Source organism: Quercus suber, unplaced genomic scaffold, assembly GCF_002906115.3.
Source record: "Quercus suber isolate HL8 unplaced genomic scaffold, Cork oak 2.0 scaffold_725, whole genome shotgun sequence".
NCBI lineage: Eukaryota > Viridiplantae > Streptophyta > Magnoliopsida > Fagales > Fagaceae > Quercus > Quercus suber.
Genome location: NW_027070165.1, coordinates 197,725 through 213,224, shown reverse-complemented (window position 1 = coordinate 213,224; position 15,500 = coordinate 197,725). Strand labels below are relative to the sequence as shown.

Genomic DNA, 15,500 nt, shown 5'->3' with positions numbered 1-15,500 from the left:
TCCGTAAGCTCCCAGCAAACCCTCCGCCTTTGCTTCCCCCAAATTTTTCTCCGAAACAAACGTTACATTCCCTTTTGACTCTCTCTTCTGCTTTTTTTTCCACCTTTCAAATTTTCTCTTTCTTTTTTCCCATTTTCTTTCTCTCTTTCTTCCTTTCTCTCTTTCTGGGTTTTTCTTTCTTAGCTGTTTTTTGAAGCTTTGTTTCATGCATGGATGACACCAGAATCGAAGACGATGATAAGGATGCATTGGCTGGACTAAGCGCCGTCCCTCTACGTAAAATCCAATCCCACAGCCATCAACTACGTGCAAACTCGACTCCTCAAAAGCGACACAACAAAGTACGTAAACATAGCCTAGACGAGGCTCATGTACCCGGCTGCTTTGAAGACCACCAACAGCAATACTACAATGACTCTTCCGACGATGATTTCTTTCCTTACTCCTCCTCCTCCACCACCACAGCTTCTTCCGGGACACCAGTTTTCGGTGGTGGTGGTGGAAATACTAATGACTATCTCTCGCAGAGAATGGACCGTGGCCTCTGCATGGAAGATGGTCAAGATGAATCCAGGCAATTGCAAGCATTGCCTGAATTCATTGGAAGCGGCGGGACGAACGGGATCTTCAAGGTTCCGGTTCGAGCCCCAGTTCATCCTGGCCGCCCGCCTTGCCTTGAGTTGAGGCCTCACCCTTTGAGAGAAACCCAGGTGGGAAAGTTTTTGAGGAACATTGCATGCACGGAAACGCAGTTATGGGCAGGTCAAGAGTGTGGAATAAGGGTGTGGGATTTTGACCGTGCTTATGATCCTGGATATGGGCTTGGTGGGTCTGGTGGGAGGGTCAGAAGGGGTGATGAGGATGCTGCACCGTTTCATGAGTCTGTGAACACGTCTCCAACTATGTGTGTGATGGTTGATTGTGGGAATAGGGTGGTTTGGACTGGGCATAAGGATGGGAAGATTAGATCTTGGAAGATGGATCAGCCTTTGGATGATAATCCTTTCAAAGAAGGTCTTTCATGGCAGGCTCATCGTGGTCCTGTTCTTTCAATGGTTTTAACATCTCATGGTAAGCTCTTTATTTATTTATTTTTTTATTTTTTTTGTCTGTTTTTATTTAAGAGGGTAAATCTTAGGTACAACTTATTTCTTAGGTGCTAAATTACATTGACAAATGAATGACGTGGTTCGATTCAAGTGTCCTTGGAAAAGAGAATATTGGTATTTCTGTATTAGTCAATATATCTATATGATTGAATTCAATTGAAGAACCTAAGGTACAATAATTAAGAAACTGTTTCCAAGTTTTGCTATTTTCTTATAAATTACCATACATTTAGTTAATGTGTTCTTTTGAAAAATGATATGAATAGAGATGGGGAATATAATGGGGGATTTTTTTCACAATTTTTGTGTTTTATGATTAAGCAAAGGGAGGATATATGAAGCTTGTTATAAGGCACGCTATCTTGATTTACTAATGACTTTATCCAATTGTTTTCTTATCACTTGATTTATTGTAAGCTTGATGTTTGGTGTGTAATTTGCATGTAAAATCACGAGAACTTATTATTCTATGACATAATCTTGGTGATGTTTGAATGCTAATAGAGATAAATATTCATGTTGCTTTGATGCAGGTGATCTGTGGTCTGGAGCTGAAGGTGGTATTATTAAGATCTGGCCATGGGAATCCATTGAAAAATCTCTTTCTCTAAAAGCAGAGGAAAGGCACATGGCTGCTTTACTGGTGGAGAGGTCATTTGTGGACTTAAGGAGCCAAGTCTCTGTTAATGGTGTTTGTAGTATATCTTCTCAAGATATAAGGTGTTTGTTATCTGATAATGTTAGAGCTAAAGTTTGGAGTGCTGGGCCTATGTCCTTCTCACTTTGGTAAACTACTCTTTCACATAAGTATATTTATGTACAGGGTTGCTGTGTGCTTGATAATTAAATCTTTCAACACTAAATATTTTCAATAAGATGCTTACATTGCCATAGAAAAAAGAGGCTGAACTTTACTATTTCAAAGTTGTGAATTTTCAGGGAAAGTAATATCATTTCAAAGTGCCTTATTGCTTGTGAAGAAATTCTTTATAATATCACAAATTACATCTCTTAGGTATATTAAGAATTGGTGTTTTCACTTTTCACAGGGATGCTCGCACAAGGGAGCTTCTAAAAGTGTTTAATGTAGATGGTCAGATGGAGAATAGAGTTGACATGTCAGCAGTACAGCATGATCAAGCTGTAGAAGATGAGATGAAGGTAAAATTTGTTTCCCCATCGAAAAAGGAGAAATCACAGGGTACTAGCTTTTTGCAACGATCACGCAATGCTATAATAGGAGCTGCAGATGCTGTTCGTCGTGTTGCAACCAAAGGGACAAGTGCATTTGTAGAAGATGTCAAGAGAACAGAAGCACTAGTGCTAGCTGCTGATGGAATGATTTGGAGTGGATGTACAAATGGCTTACTTGTGCAGTGGGATGGGAATGGAAATCGAATGCAAGAATTTAATTTCCATCCTTGTGCTGTCCAATGCTTTTGCACTTCCGGGGCACGAATATATGTAGGCTATGTGAGTGGTGTTGTACAAGTATTGGATCTTGAGGGAAATCTAGTTGCAGGATGGGTTGCTCATAATAGTCCTGTCATAAAATTGGCAGTTGGGGCTGGTTATGTTTTTAGCTTAGCTACTCATGGTGGTATACGTGGGTGGCACATCACATCTCCAGGGCCTCTGGACAGTGTAATACGATCAGAATTGGGTGGAAAAGAACTAAAATATACGAAACGAGACCATATCAGAATCTTAGTTGGGACATGGAATGTTGGCCAAGGAAGAGCCTCTCATGATTCACTTATGTCATGGTTGGGTTCGGCTGTATCAGATGTTGGCATTGTTGTTGTTGGGTTGCAAGAAGTTGAGATGGGTGCGGGTTTTCTTGCAATGTCAGCAGCAAAAGAAACTGTAAGATCATGTTTATTTCCCTAATTGATGTTGCTCACAACTTGATTGTGGTTACTTCAGTCCTATTTGAGTTTTTCTGTATAAACAGAATACAAATTTCTAATAAAAAAATGCTTTACAAATAATCTCTCTTTTAGTATAAAGTTGAAATACAAATTGGACTTGAAGTTTGCCAATGGCCTTTTAGATCACATGGCATCTTATTCCCTTAAACGGGAAGTTGAAGAGGAGTCATGGATTCAATCTTGTATAAGTAGTACAAGCTGATCAGAAAAAGAAAAACTGTACTTAAAATCTATGAGATGATTTGAAAACTTTTTTTTTGTGCTATCACTCTGCAACAATGATATGTAAGATCATTTCAGCATTAGGTTATTTTCTTAATTTTCTTACAAATGCAAGCTGGGAAAATTGTTAGCAAAATTTTTGCATCCTGAAAAAAGAAGCCCTGTTTGTGCAATATGATGTTTCTGATTGTCCATGATTTTCATCCACGTGTAAAAGTTCATTGTATCACTAGCATGAAGTCCAACCGACCATGTGATCATCAACCAAAGTTTTATCCCTATACTGCTTTTACTCTCTCTCTCTCTCTCTCTCTCTCTCTCTCTCTCTTGTGTGTATGCCAGGGTATCTATTTATTTATATACCTCTTCCCTTTCAAATGTAGGTAGGACTTGAAGGGAGTTCTGTTGGACAATGGTGGTTGGACACAATAGGAAAGGCCTTAGATGAATCAGGAACTTTTGAGCGTATGGGTTCTAGGCAGCTTGCAGGCTTGCTTATATCCCTCTGGTAAGCAATTATATGGAAATGTATTTGAGATTTATCCTCTAATTACCTGTTAACTTTGCATTTTATCTTTCCTTTTCTTCAATGCGGCATCCTAACTTGTCCTATTGATGTCCTTAGAGTATCTACATTTCTATAATTTTGTCATTTCTTATATAATACCTTAATATTCTTCAATTAGGGTGAAAAAGGATCTTAGACCATTTGTAGGGGACATTGATGCTGGAGCTGTTCCTTGTGGCTTTGGTCGTGCAATCGGTAACAAGGTTTGTATATTTTTGAAATGTTGGAAAGTAATTACTTTATGGTCATGATCATCATGTTATCTGAAGTTCAATATAATGTTATTTTATCTGTGAATAACCTCTTCATGGTTGCATGGAAATAACTTTTGTAAAATAATCTTTTAATTGGGGGGGATCTTTTTATGTTACTGTGTTCTCCTTTACTTATCTAAACGCCCTTGTTCTCAATGAGAGTAAAAATGTGTAATCTTGAATTGACATTTTGGTTTTACAGAAATGAAGTACCTGTCCAAAACCATTCTTTCAGTTAATGGCACTGTTTCTTGTATAATTTTTTTTTTCCTGACTTCTTCAGTTTATAACATTGACTTGGCTACGACTGTTCAAACAGGGAGGTGTAGGTTTGAGAATCAGAGTATATGATCGGATAGTTTGCTTTGTGAACTGTCACTTGGCTGCACATCTGGAAGCTGTCAATCGCCGCAATGCAGATTTTGATCACATATATCGAAATATGGTCTTCAGCCGGTCATCAAATCTACTTAACAATGCAGCTGGTATGGTGCCATACCTGTTTTTGTTTTGCTCTCTTGTCTTCTCCACATATTTATTTTGGCTGCTTTATTCTTCTGGCTTTTCGTTTGCCCTCTCTGTTGCAGCTGGTGTCACAACTTCTGCCCAGGTGCTTCGAGCTGCAAATGTAAGTTTTTATTTTTGTTGACTTGGTTTCTTGTTTCTTCTTCTACTTTCATTGGCTAACAGTTGCAAGGCTTTTCTGCTTTGACAGGCTGCTGCAGGTGGCAACTCTGAAGAACCAAAGCCTGAGTTGTCTGAAGCGGATATGGTTGTATTTCTTGGTGACTTTAATTACCGTCTTTTTGGTATATCTTATGATGAGGCGAGGGACTTTGTTTCGCAAAGATGCTTTGATTGGCTCAGAGAAAAAGATCAGCTCAGGGCAGAGATGCAATCTGGGAAAGTTTTCCAAGGAATGCGGGAGGCACTCATAAGATTCCCTCCAACATACAAATTTGAAAAGCACCAAGCAGGTTTAGCAGGTACACATTAGTAACACTTGTTTGTAAGAATTTTAGCATTTACTGTATGAGCTACTTGATTTATAGCATTAACATTTGAAATTGATTGGTACTTTCATCTGTAATCTCTGAAGAGGAAGTGGATTGACATTTACTTTGATTGTGTTTTTTCTGTTTTCATTGGTTTCTTGGTAGCATGACTTTGATGACTTTCACTATCTTTCCAGGGTATGATTCTGGTGAGAAGAAGCGTATTCCTGCCTGGTGTGACCGGATAATATATCGTGACAATCGTGCCACTTCAGTGACCAATTCCAGTTTAGAGTGCCCTGTTGTGTCATCAATTTTACAGTATGTTGTGTGATTAGGATAGATTGCTGTTATCTTCTTGGTTTGTTTTTTGGTAAAACTTGGTCTTCATTTTTGACAGGTATGAGGCATGCATGGATGTGACTGACAGTGATCATAAACCTGTCCGGTGTATATTCAATGTGAAAATTGCTCATGGTGATAAATCAGTAAGGAGACGGGAGTTTGGAAGAATTTATAGGTCCAATGAGAAAATCAGGTCTATTCTTGAAGGATTAAGTTATATTCCAGAAACCACAGTGAGCACCAACAACATAGTTCTTCAAAACCAGGAATCAACCATTGTGAGAATCACCAACAAATATGCCAAGGATATGGTTATATATAAAATCATGTGTGAAGGTCAGTCAACTGTCAAGGAAGATGGAGAAACACCTGAACTTCGCCCAAGAGGAGGCTTTGGCCTTCCAAGATGGCTTGAGGTATTGTGTTCTGCCTTTTGTTAGCATAAACTTTTTATCTTTTTTTCCCCCACAACACCCTATAAAATTTTGAATTACTTCTATATATCAGTTTCTAGGAGCAAATCACCTTGGCAATATCCCATGATCGAAGCCCAAATATCTGCAATTTATCACAAGTATCTTGTGTCATGTGCAATGTCATAAATAAATATAATACATATTTTAATTTAACCTTTATATCTGTTTTAGGGATATCTGTGTGCATGCATGCACTCAAATGATCACATAGAACTTGTACATAATGTTCATCAATACAAGAATGGTCAGAATAGCATACCTGCTATCACATTTCCTGTTAGCAGTGGCTTAAAATGCACAAATACTAAAGAGATGTATTCTACTCTACATTAGGATGAGCTTATTTTCATCAGTTTTTATTTTTATGTATTTATTTATTTTGTTTTCTGTGTAGAAGTATGACTGCACTATGAAAAATGTTATACTTTCTCCCGTTTATGATGAAAATAAGTGGCTTTATTTAGTTTAACAACATTGATAATTGCCACAAGGTGGATTTTTGCCTTAATCCTGATTTATTGTTTGTTCTTGTATTGTGTTCACATTAGGTCACACCAGCAGCCGGCATAATTAACCCTGAAGAATTTGTGGAGGTCTCAGTAAGTCACAAGGACTTTCACACCCTAGAAGAGTATGTTGATGGCATCCCACAAAACTGGTGGAGTGAAGACACTCGAGACAAGGAAGTGTTCTTGGTCATAAATGTGTGTGGCAGTTGCTCAACCCATAGCTATAATCACAGAGTCCGTGTCCGTCATTGCTACTCGGGCAAGTCAATCCGCATTGACTCAAAATCCAACCATTCTAGAAAGTACCAAGGAGGCTTGATTCATCGGTCTGATCTCCGGCAACTAAGTACACTGACTGACGCAATTGATGACTCCCAACATATCAAAACCCCCCAAGAAGCTAGAAGCAAAACCCCAAGCAAAAACCACCCAAGAAGCTAGAAGCAAAACCCCCCATGAAGCTAGAAACAAAGACTAATAGTTTATGGCAGATATAGATGCATCACCAGGGCAAGTGCTTTGACTGGAAAATCTTGATGTAAATACTTTGTGGAGCCTGGTTGCCAATACAGTCATCTTACAACAGTTTCAATTTGTTTTATCATCTATTATATTAATGCATCAGTTCATACACTTCCAACTATTTAACTCCATTCTTTTTTAGTAAAATGCACATTGTAATTTTGGACAAATGGGTTGTTCAAAACGACAGAAAGGAAAATGTAACAAGCAGGAAAATTGAGCTGCTTTAGTTTCTAACTCTTACAGGTGTTTTCTTGGCCTCCACGGGTGCCAATTTTCTTTGTAAAATAGATACGGACTACTTAAGAGTAGAGCCACTGTGACTTATTTTGCTAGTGATTTACTTGCTTTATTCATAAATTGGTTTTTATGTGTAACAGCTGAGTAAAGGGATCCGAGGCTGGAGCAATCCTTTTTCTCTTATGGCCATTTCTTTAGTTCCAGAAATATTTTTCAAATTACAATAAGAATAATAAATGTAGTGACATAGAGTTCACCATCCTCCTTAAAAATGGTACTAGTAAATGTGGTATAGTCATGAACCTGTGTAAAAGTGACATTAAAAGAAGCAACAATAGTATTTATTAAAAATGATTGATTTAAAATGGGACAAAATTTGGCTCCAATTTCCACTAAAATTAAAAAATTAAAATTGTTACATATTTTGAAAATCTAACTATTGAATTACATATTTTTTATGTTTTTAACACACATATCAAACTTTGTGTAAAACATATGTTATTTACTATTTGATCCATAAACTTATTTTTATGCATAATTTTAAAATACAAAAACTTGAAATTTAAACATGTGATTAATTATATAACTTTTTTTTTTAGGATTTTATTTTCCAAACATTAAGAATATAAAAAGAAAATATAATTCAATTGTGAATTTTTCAAAGATCATATTCAATAAAAAGACATTGATATTAAGTGGAGCTATAGCCAAACTTTATCCTTTTTGGGTCAAATTTGCTATACAAATTGTTACCATGAGAAATCAGGAAATTCAGAGTCAACAATGAATCAAAATCAGATTGTTTTGGTACGTTATCAAAATTACGTCAACTCCCTTAAATCAAGCTAGGATTAAAGCATAAAGAAAATATGTTAAACTATTTATAAGAAATATAAATAAATAAATTAGTCGAAAAAAGAAAAAAAAAACCTTAGCAGGTGGCCCAGTCCTAGCTGTTAATCCTAAAAAGCCTGCAAGTCTGCAACTAAAACCAATCTTTTCAATTGATGACATTTGCATTCTTTCTTTCTTTGGGAATTTATGGTCAAACTTATCAAGTGATCTAACGGGTTTACAAATCCACACTCAAATGTCTATTACTGCAAAGAATAAATAGCAGCCAAAGCCATAAAAGGGAATATTAAAAAGTACTTCTTCTATAACTGAAAACCCATTCTGTGTATCATGCCATGGTCACTTGGATGTTATTCTTCCTCAAAATTGCTGTCAGACACCGTAAGCTAATCATTTTTAATGCTCCATGCCACAGTCACATGGCAATAAAATCAATAACAAATTTGGAAGAGAATAGAAACACCTAAGAGAAAAGCAATTCTGAACAAATTATAAACATCATAAGCCACTACAGCATTTGCACATAGTTGGATTATATATAAACTCAAGCATATATTTGCATAGACATCAATAGTTGGCACCTTATCCTGCTCTTGAGCTTCTAACAAATTCTACACTGATCTCTAGGATAAAATTTGAATACTTATCTAGATTTATGGCAATGTCGATACCATAGACGACCCAGCAGGGGAAGGAAATCGTGGTACCCCTTTAAATGAAGGTTTCTTGTGAAGGTGTAAAGCAAGGAAAGATGACTTGAACAACCTTAATGCCTTCTTTTCTTGGTTGCTGATGCCAAGTACTTGTTTCTTTTCTTCATACACTCATGGAAAACCTCAACTCAGAGTGCATACATTCTCTTATATTCATGGTTCAAAATCTCAGGCTCTGATGCCATAGAATTGGTGAAAGAACGAGATTGACTCTCAACTTTCCTTAGGCTCCTCAATTGTTTTTCCTCCATTCTATGTATAATGACACAATAACACATGGAACCAATAGTAGTGAGCATGATTGTAGCACCTAATACTGTAGTACACACAGCGAGCCACTGGGCATTCGAGCCCACCACCACATAAGTCAGAGAAATGAAGGCAGCAGAAATGAAGAGACAAGCTAGCCACATAAGCTTGTTAATCACAAACACAAGCTGCCTCTTTGCCTTCGGTTCTATTACAACCACAGATGTTTGGACTACAACAACTGCTAGGGAAATGAACAATGCCAGGCTATCAAACACAAAGAAAATTAGGAAAGCTGCTTTTTGAGCTATCTGGGCCTGTCCAAGTGAAGTTCCATCTTGTTTTTCCTGAACATACTGGCCAGGTGCAGTGAAAATGGCTGCAAAAGCAACAGTAGCAATGAGAACAGCAACAACAGTTGCAGAGTTTATAGCATTGTTGAGGCCACTAATATGAAGCTTCTTTAGCCTCTTTGCAATTTTCTGGACCCTTGCACCAGTTTGACGGGTCTGTTGGAGTTGTGACTGGACATCATGTTTTATGTCACTGACAGTCTGCTTAAGTTGCTTTGCTGGACTTGGCGGTTTTCCTAGGTCTTTAGAATTGGCAGCCCCTGCTTCCCTTAAAATGGAGACAAGTTCAGGAGTTCCATATCTTTCAGCAATGTCAAGGGGGGTCTCTCCAGCCTTGTTCATTGCATTGATTTTAATACCCTCAACTGATAACAAACAACGTACATTCTGCAATGGCATAAAGGAAAATTTCAATAACTGTAAAAACCCAACATTTTAAAAAATGATTTAAATAAAAGTTAAAAAAGAAGTTTAGGATATGTCCAATATTTTTCAATCTTTTATTAGTAACAGAATTCAATATCTGGTCAGACAGCTTGTGTTGGTTAAAATCCTAGTCACATGGTACCCCCTATGTTTTCATCTTAGGCCCTGCTATTAGGATTGTGAAAGATATTCCCTCCTCACTCAATCAAGTCGTATGATCTTCTTACTAAAATTCTGCTACTGACAAGGACCTTTCCATGGTGACTCCCAAGAATTAGGAAATGTAGTGTACATGAGCATGTTTTGTACTAACCAGACAAGCAAGACCAAAAAAAAAGTTTTCCTTTAATTGAAAAATCCAGGAAAAACAGATCACAACTTAAATAATATAAAAACTGTCCTTGGAAGACAATGCATCATAATGTTATAAACTAATAAAGGGAGTTATGACTTAGACAGAAGTGATATTATAAGCTATACATTACGTGAATATCTAAAAGCGATGAAAGAAGAAATACAGTATTATCCAAGCCAATGTCAAAAACACATTTTATGTTGACAGTGTCGAACATACCAACTACAAATAAGTTAGAACATGGCAACATCTCATACCCAGAAACAGCACCAACTATAAATTATTAAATCATCCTTTTAAGTAACCTAAGTGAAAGAAGCAGAAGAAAAAGGACTCTCCCCCTATTGTTTTCTTTCTTCTTCTATTTCTTCCTTTTTTAAAAATCAAAATGATGGGGAAAGAAATTTTGGTTATGAACGATGGGCATTAGGTGTCAAAATTGCAGGTTTAATTATTTTGGTCAACACTATAGGCTAAAGGAGACATAGACAACCCAACATATAACTCAATCAAAAAACACAATTTGCTAATTGTTCAAATTGAAGAAGTTCAGTTCATATTGTTGGCCAAGTTTGGAGCCTCAAGACAGTGAACCAAACATTATACCCTTACTCCTGATCCCCCAGGAGTGAGCAATAGCAATACCAATATCAATCTAATCAATTTTGAACTGGGCTTTTTACCAAGATGGTTTATCCACTCATAACTATCCACTTGACTGAAAAATTCCCTTTTATAAATGCAATATAAATTTGGCACTCCAAAGTCAAATAAAAAGAATTGCAGTTCTAGACTTTTACAGGATTTGGTCATTCAATGCATCTCATAGGTTGGAACATTTCCCAAACCAATGGGGGAGTTTAATAGAAGGGAAATTGTTCTTACACACTTGTTGATTTACACTATACATACGACATCCATAATTTCACGTGCAATGTCCAAGTTTCAAACGTAAAATTGGTGATGTGTATGTATGATGTCAATGAAGAGCATGTGAGAATCAATGTGATAAACCTTAAATTACTAGCCGGTAAAAGTCAAAACTGTTGAACTCTAATATTGAATGACAAATGAAGCCTGTCTTACAATAACATATTCTGTTAAAAGAACTCTAAGATTTTTTTTTTTTTTTTTTTTTAAGGAAAAGGAAAAGATCAACTAGTTGATATAATTATTAATTTATTTAAGTAATAAGAGCACAGGCATAATTTGTAAAGCATAATTCACTTAGTATATTTATCTAAAATTAAAAAAGAAAACAGTTGAAAGATAAAGAAATGAGGAAGAACCTCAATGCGGCCCTTCTTCGTGGCAACATGCAATGCTGTATTTCCCTTATTATCCTCCAAACTCAAAACTGACGGGTCAGGTTTTATCAACTCCTGCAGAATCTCCTCGTTGTGCCCTTTCACAGCCATGTGCAATGCAGCCTGTCCTTTTTTATCAGTCCTAAAAACAGTACTTGGGTCTTTCTTAAGTAGGGACTTCACAACCTCCAAGTGCCCCATCCTGGCTGCTGAATGAAGAACAGTCTTACCATTATTCTTGGCTATCTTAACAAGGTTGGAGTCTGTTTCTAAAAGAAGGTTGACTATGTCAATGTGCCCCTGAGTAGCAGCTGTGTGTAAGGCAGTTGAATTGGTTAGATCTGCAGTCATGGCCAAGTTGGGGAATACATTCAAAAGTTCCTTCAACACCTCTGCAAGAATTTTTATCATTCCCTTTGTCAGAATAAAGAGAAAATATAAAAACCTCCATGACTATAAATAAGATATTACCATTGGTATTTCCCAAAATATACTTAGCATTTCTACCCATAAAATTAATCTACAAACATAACAACAATTATAATCTGCAAAAGAAAGATATCAATTTAATTATCAAGTATTCAAGTTAACTATTTTATATTGTGAAGTCTTATTGACAGCCTGAAGCAATCAATAAAGAAAGACAGTAACACACATACGCATAAAATTGCACACAAACTTGCACATGATTCCTATAGTTTCATGCATTCCATGAAATCCTCTAAAGAGGGAGGGAAAAAAGAGATTGCTTATGCCATATTTTACAACTTCAGAAAACAGTAATGTAAGTGAGAGTTCTAAACGACTTAACTTAAAATGAATGCACTTATGCACATATAGATTACCTAGCAAAACAGAACACACATATGGTTTACTGCTTTCTTTGCCATCCCTTCCCCCAGAAACAGAACAGAAAACACACACACACACACAGAGCTTACTGCATTATTAGCAATTAAGTGGCTTGATAAGAAAAAAGTTCATATCCAGAGAGAGAGAGAGAGAAGCCTTTTACCAAACTATATCTCTAACCTACAATAGATCAGATCCTCATCGCTTCAAAATTAGAAAGTACAATAGTGAAAAATGTACAGTTTAGAGCATGTCCACTCTTCATCTTGATTAAGAGTTACAGGATCATACAATCATTGAGATACCACAGAAATAGAGAACATATTTCCAGTACTCTTTTTCACTTAAATATATATAGTCATGACTAAGGAAAGAATCTGTATTTTCATCACACTTAAAATAAGCATACAAGGAAAAATTAAGAAGTTTTTTTTTTTTTTTTTTTAACAAATGATATCATTTATTTTGATCATCAAGCTTCTACAATTTATTTATTTTTTTTCTTTTCTGTTATAACTACTTGAATCATTACAAGGTTCCAAATTCTATTTTTTGACTACTCCACCTTGGATGGAGCAGTAATCAACCTGCTATGGAAAGATAAATGGGGCAAATAACATTTTTAAGGGCATCCAAAAGCCAATCAACCAAATAAAGAAACTGAAGAATGAAGATGGGATAATGATCAAAGACTATCTATTTTGGTGGAAAAAGCAAGTTCCCTTCCATTTTCGATGAGGCCCAGCCATGATATTTTTGAATGACATGACATGAAGTAAATAAGAAGAGCTAGCATCCTGCAAATTGGTGTGAAGAAACTTTAAAAAGCCAATTTTGTAGACGCATGTAGAATTTGATAACCATGTCAGTTCTACATGATTAATACCTACTGGTTGGCCAAAATGGTTAAGCTATTATAAAAGATCAAGATTTATATCAAAATCAAGAGAGTTACAATTAACGAATTACTTATAACATTAAAAGGTCATATTTTACTAATCAAAAAACATTAAAAGGTCATATCTAGTGCACAAAGCTCCTACTTCCGCAGGTTTGGAAGAGTCTAATTCCTGGACTCGAACCCAACACATATTACTTATAAAATTGTGCATAAAAAGTAACAATAATGAGGATTATCTATAACCAGACAGGCAATCAGATGATATTCTTACCAAGATGACCCTGCTTTGCTGCAACATGTAATGGATCAAAGCCGTTCCTAGCAGTGATAGATGCAGTTTGCAAGTCTGAATATTTCAACATCTCCCCCACAACCGAAGCATATCCATTCTCTGCAGCAGCATAAAGGGCTGTCTCCCCCTCCTGGTTCTGCTTTGCCAACAATTCCTTTGCGTCATTACCATCACAATTCTGAAGAAACTCTCTAACTCTACTCAAGTTCCCTGCCCTAGCAGCCAAATGAAAGGGCAAGTCACCTCTTTTCCCTGGTGAATCCTTGCCTCTCTTCCTCTCACCACCCATGAAACTCAGCTGCTTTTCCATCACTATCCGAAAGCTCTTCTGCTTCTCCATAAATCCTCTAAAACTCTTTTGTTTCTCCATAACCCCTCTGAAACTCTGCTGTTTTTCCATAACCCCTCTAAAACTCTGTTGTTTTTCCATAACCCCTTTAAAACTCTGTTGTTTCTCCATAGTAGCTCCCTTAAAACTGCTTTGTTTCTCCATTGTAGCTCCCTTAAAGCTGCTCTGTTTCTCCATGATCACACTCAAAAACTTACCTTTAAAACTCAGAGAGACCCACTTTCTTGTATCTGTGATATCATTTCTCTTTCAACAATGACTCACCAACCAAAGCTTGGAACTCTGATTCTCAGGTTCTATAGACCCATCCACAACTTTGACAGATTCATCAGACAAGCATAAAGAAAATTTTGAACTTAAAGATTCCAACTTTACCATTTACACTGAAAATCACCCATTTTTTTTAGGAATCAAAACCTTTATTCTTCACGAGCTGGTGCTCAAAGAAAATAGATAGCAGCCCCAATGATTAGAAAAGCTAGAAACTGCAATTTGAGCTCTAAAAGATGCTTTTTTTTAATGTTGAGAAAGAAAACCCAGTTGGCACTTCCAGTGAATCTGAAAAGTGAAAACCCAGAAACTGATTTCCACAAGTGATAAGAAATTGAACAGATCAGGAACTCAAAACCTGATGCTTTTTCTGGGAAACCCAGAAAGTGAAACTGAGAGAATATCAGTATTTTTACTCTGTAGAGCAAACACACCAAATAGCAATTAAAAAATGTATTATATGTATGATTCTCTAGTAATTGCCGAAAGCATGCACATACTGCCACATTTCTTTTTTAAAGCTACTTTATCTTGAAGTAACTGAAGATAGAGGAGGCACCACCAAAAAAATTAAGGACAAGGACAATGGTGGTTTATTTTATTTATTTTATTTTATTTATAAATATAATACTTTATGGAATTTCTTTCTTAATTTAATTTAAGAAATGGTATAAAGTATAATCCATCCATCTGGACTATTGTCTTTTAAAACAGAGGTCATTATCTCCGTAAACCAAACTTATAAAAATCAGCCAAAAGATAAAACAAAAAAATTGAAACAAGTGAGAAACACATACAAAACAATTGATTATTAATAAAGTTAAAAGTCAGGAAACAGAATAATGCGATATATATTTTTTCTTTCGTTTTTTTTTTTTTTTTTAATATTCTATTTTTTTTTTTTTTTTACTTTTAATAATCGCATATATTGGTTTATTTGTCATAAGCTATGGAAAAGCTTAAAGGTGATGATAAAATTGCTCCAATCACATAAAATATTCAACTTTGCTTACCATTTATGGGTTTCAATTAATTGATCTTTTGTCCTTAAATAAGAAACTTGGTTTCAAATAATTCCAATCTTGCTTAACTTACAAATTATTGAAGACAAATTACTACAAAAATAATTTTTTTAATTGAAAAAATGCTTAGGGAAAATAGGATCTTATTTTACATATGCCTTTTAAAATTTTAAAAAGATTATATTGTAAGTAAAATATTCTTCCTTAGAATTATTATACATTTTTAGTATGATATAATTAAATGAAGAGCTCATAGGAAGATGGTAAAATTTCTCTCTTAAAAAATATTTAACTGGACCACCGTGCACTCTTGGCATGATAGGTGAGAGAAGTAAAGGTCGAAGTTCAAATCTTTAGAAGGAATTTTCACACAAATATAGACTTA

The 15,500-nt window shown here is 35.8% G+C and overlaps 2 protein-coding genes across 3 annotated transcripts; one reads left to right on the top strand and one right to left on the bottom strand.

Moving 5' to 3' along the window:
* The first annotated feature begins 103 nt into the window (after positions 1–103).
* LOC111984579 (type I inositol polyphosphate 5-phosphatase 12) lies at positions 104–7,052 on the top strand. Of its 2 annotated transcripts, XM_024016206.2 has the most exons (11): positions 111–1,071; positions 1,643–1,895; positions 2,159–2,975; positions 3,646–3,770; positions 3,949–4,033; positions 4,404–4,569; positions 4,672–4,712; positions 4,800–5,070; positions 5,277–5,400; positions 5,480–5,840; positions 6,449–7,052. In XM_024016206.2, the coding sequence occupies exons 1-11, from the start codon at positions 210–212 to the stop codon at positions 6,848–6,850; spliced, it is 3,507 nt and encodes a 1,168-aa protein (XP_023871974.2). In that variant the 5' UTR covers positions 111–209; the 3' UTR covers positions 6,851–7,052. The 2 variants fall into 2 exon arrangements, with proteins under 2 accessions (XP_065622687.1, XP_023871974.2); XM_065766615.1 differs by having other exon boundaries at positions 104–1,071; positions 4,404–4,712.
* Positions 7,053–8,495: 1,443 nt separating this feature from the next.
* LOC111984549 (ankyrin repeat-containing protein At5g02620) lies at positions 8,496–14,627 on the bottom strand. The gene is made up of 3 exons (XM_024016175.2): positions 13,454–14,627; positions 11,412–11,821; positions 8,496–9,728 (listed from the first exon to the last, which is right to left on the bottom strand). The coding sequence occupies exons 1-3, from the start codon at positions 13,998–14,000 to the stop codon at positions 8,868–8,870; spliced, it is 1,818 nt and encodes a 605-aa protein (XP_023871943.1). The 5' UTR covers positions 14,001–14,627; the 3' UTR covers positions 8,496–8,867.
* Between the last annotated feature and the right edge of the window lie 873 nt (positions 14,628–15,500).

Excerpts from the sequence above, each read along its gene's own strand:
- LOC111984579 (XM_065766615.1), top strand. The coding sequence starts at position 210 with ATGGATGACACCAGAATCGAAGACGATGATAAGGATGCATTGGCTGGA. Across the intron at positions 4,034-4,403 it reads GTCGTGCAATCGGTAACAAG|GGAGGTGTAGGTTTGAGAAT; the intron begins GTTTGTATATTT and ends CTGTTCAAACAG. Across the intron at positions 4,713-4,799 it reads AGGTGCTTCGAGCTGCAAAT|GCTGCTGCAGGTGGCAACTC; the intron begins GTAAGTTTTTAT and ends CTGCTTTGACAG.
- LOC111984549 (XM_024016175.2), bottom strand. The coding sequence starts at position 14,000 with ATGGAGAAACAGAGCAGCTTTAAGGGAGCTACAATGGAGAAACAAAGC. Across the intron at positions 11,822-13,453 it reads AGCAAAGCAGGGTCATCTTG|AGGTGTTGAAGGAACTTTTG; the intron begins GTAAGAATATCA and ends AAATTCTTGCAG. Across the intron at positions 9,729-11,411 it reads CGAAGAAGGGCCGCATTGAG|AATGTACGTTGTTTGTTATC; the intron begins GTTCTTCCTCAT and ends ATGCCATTGCAG.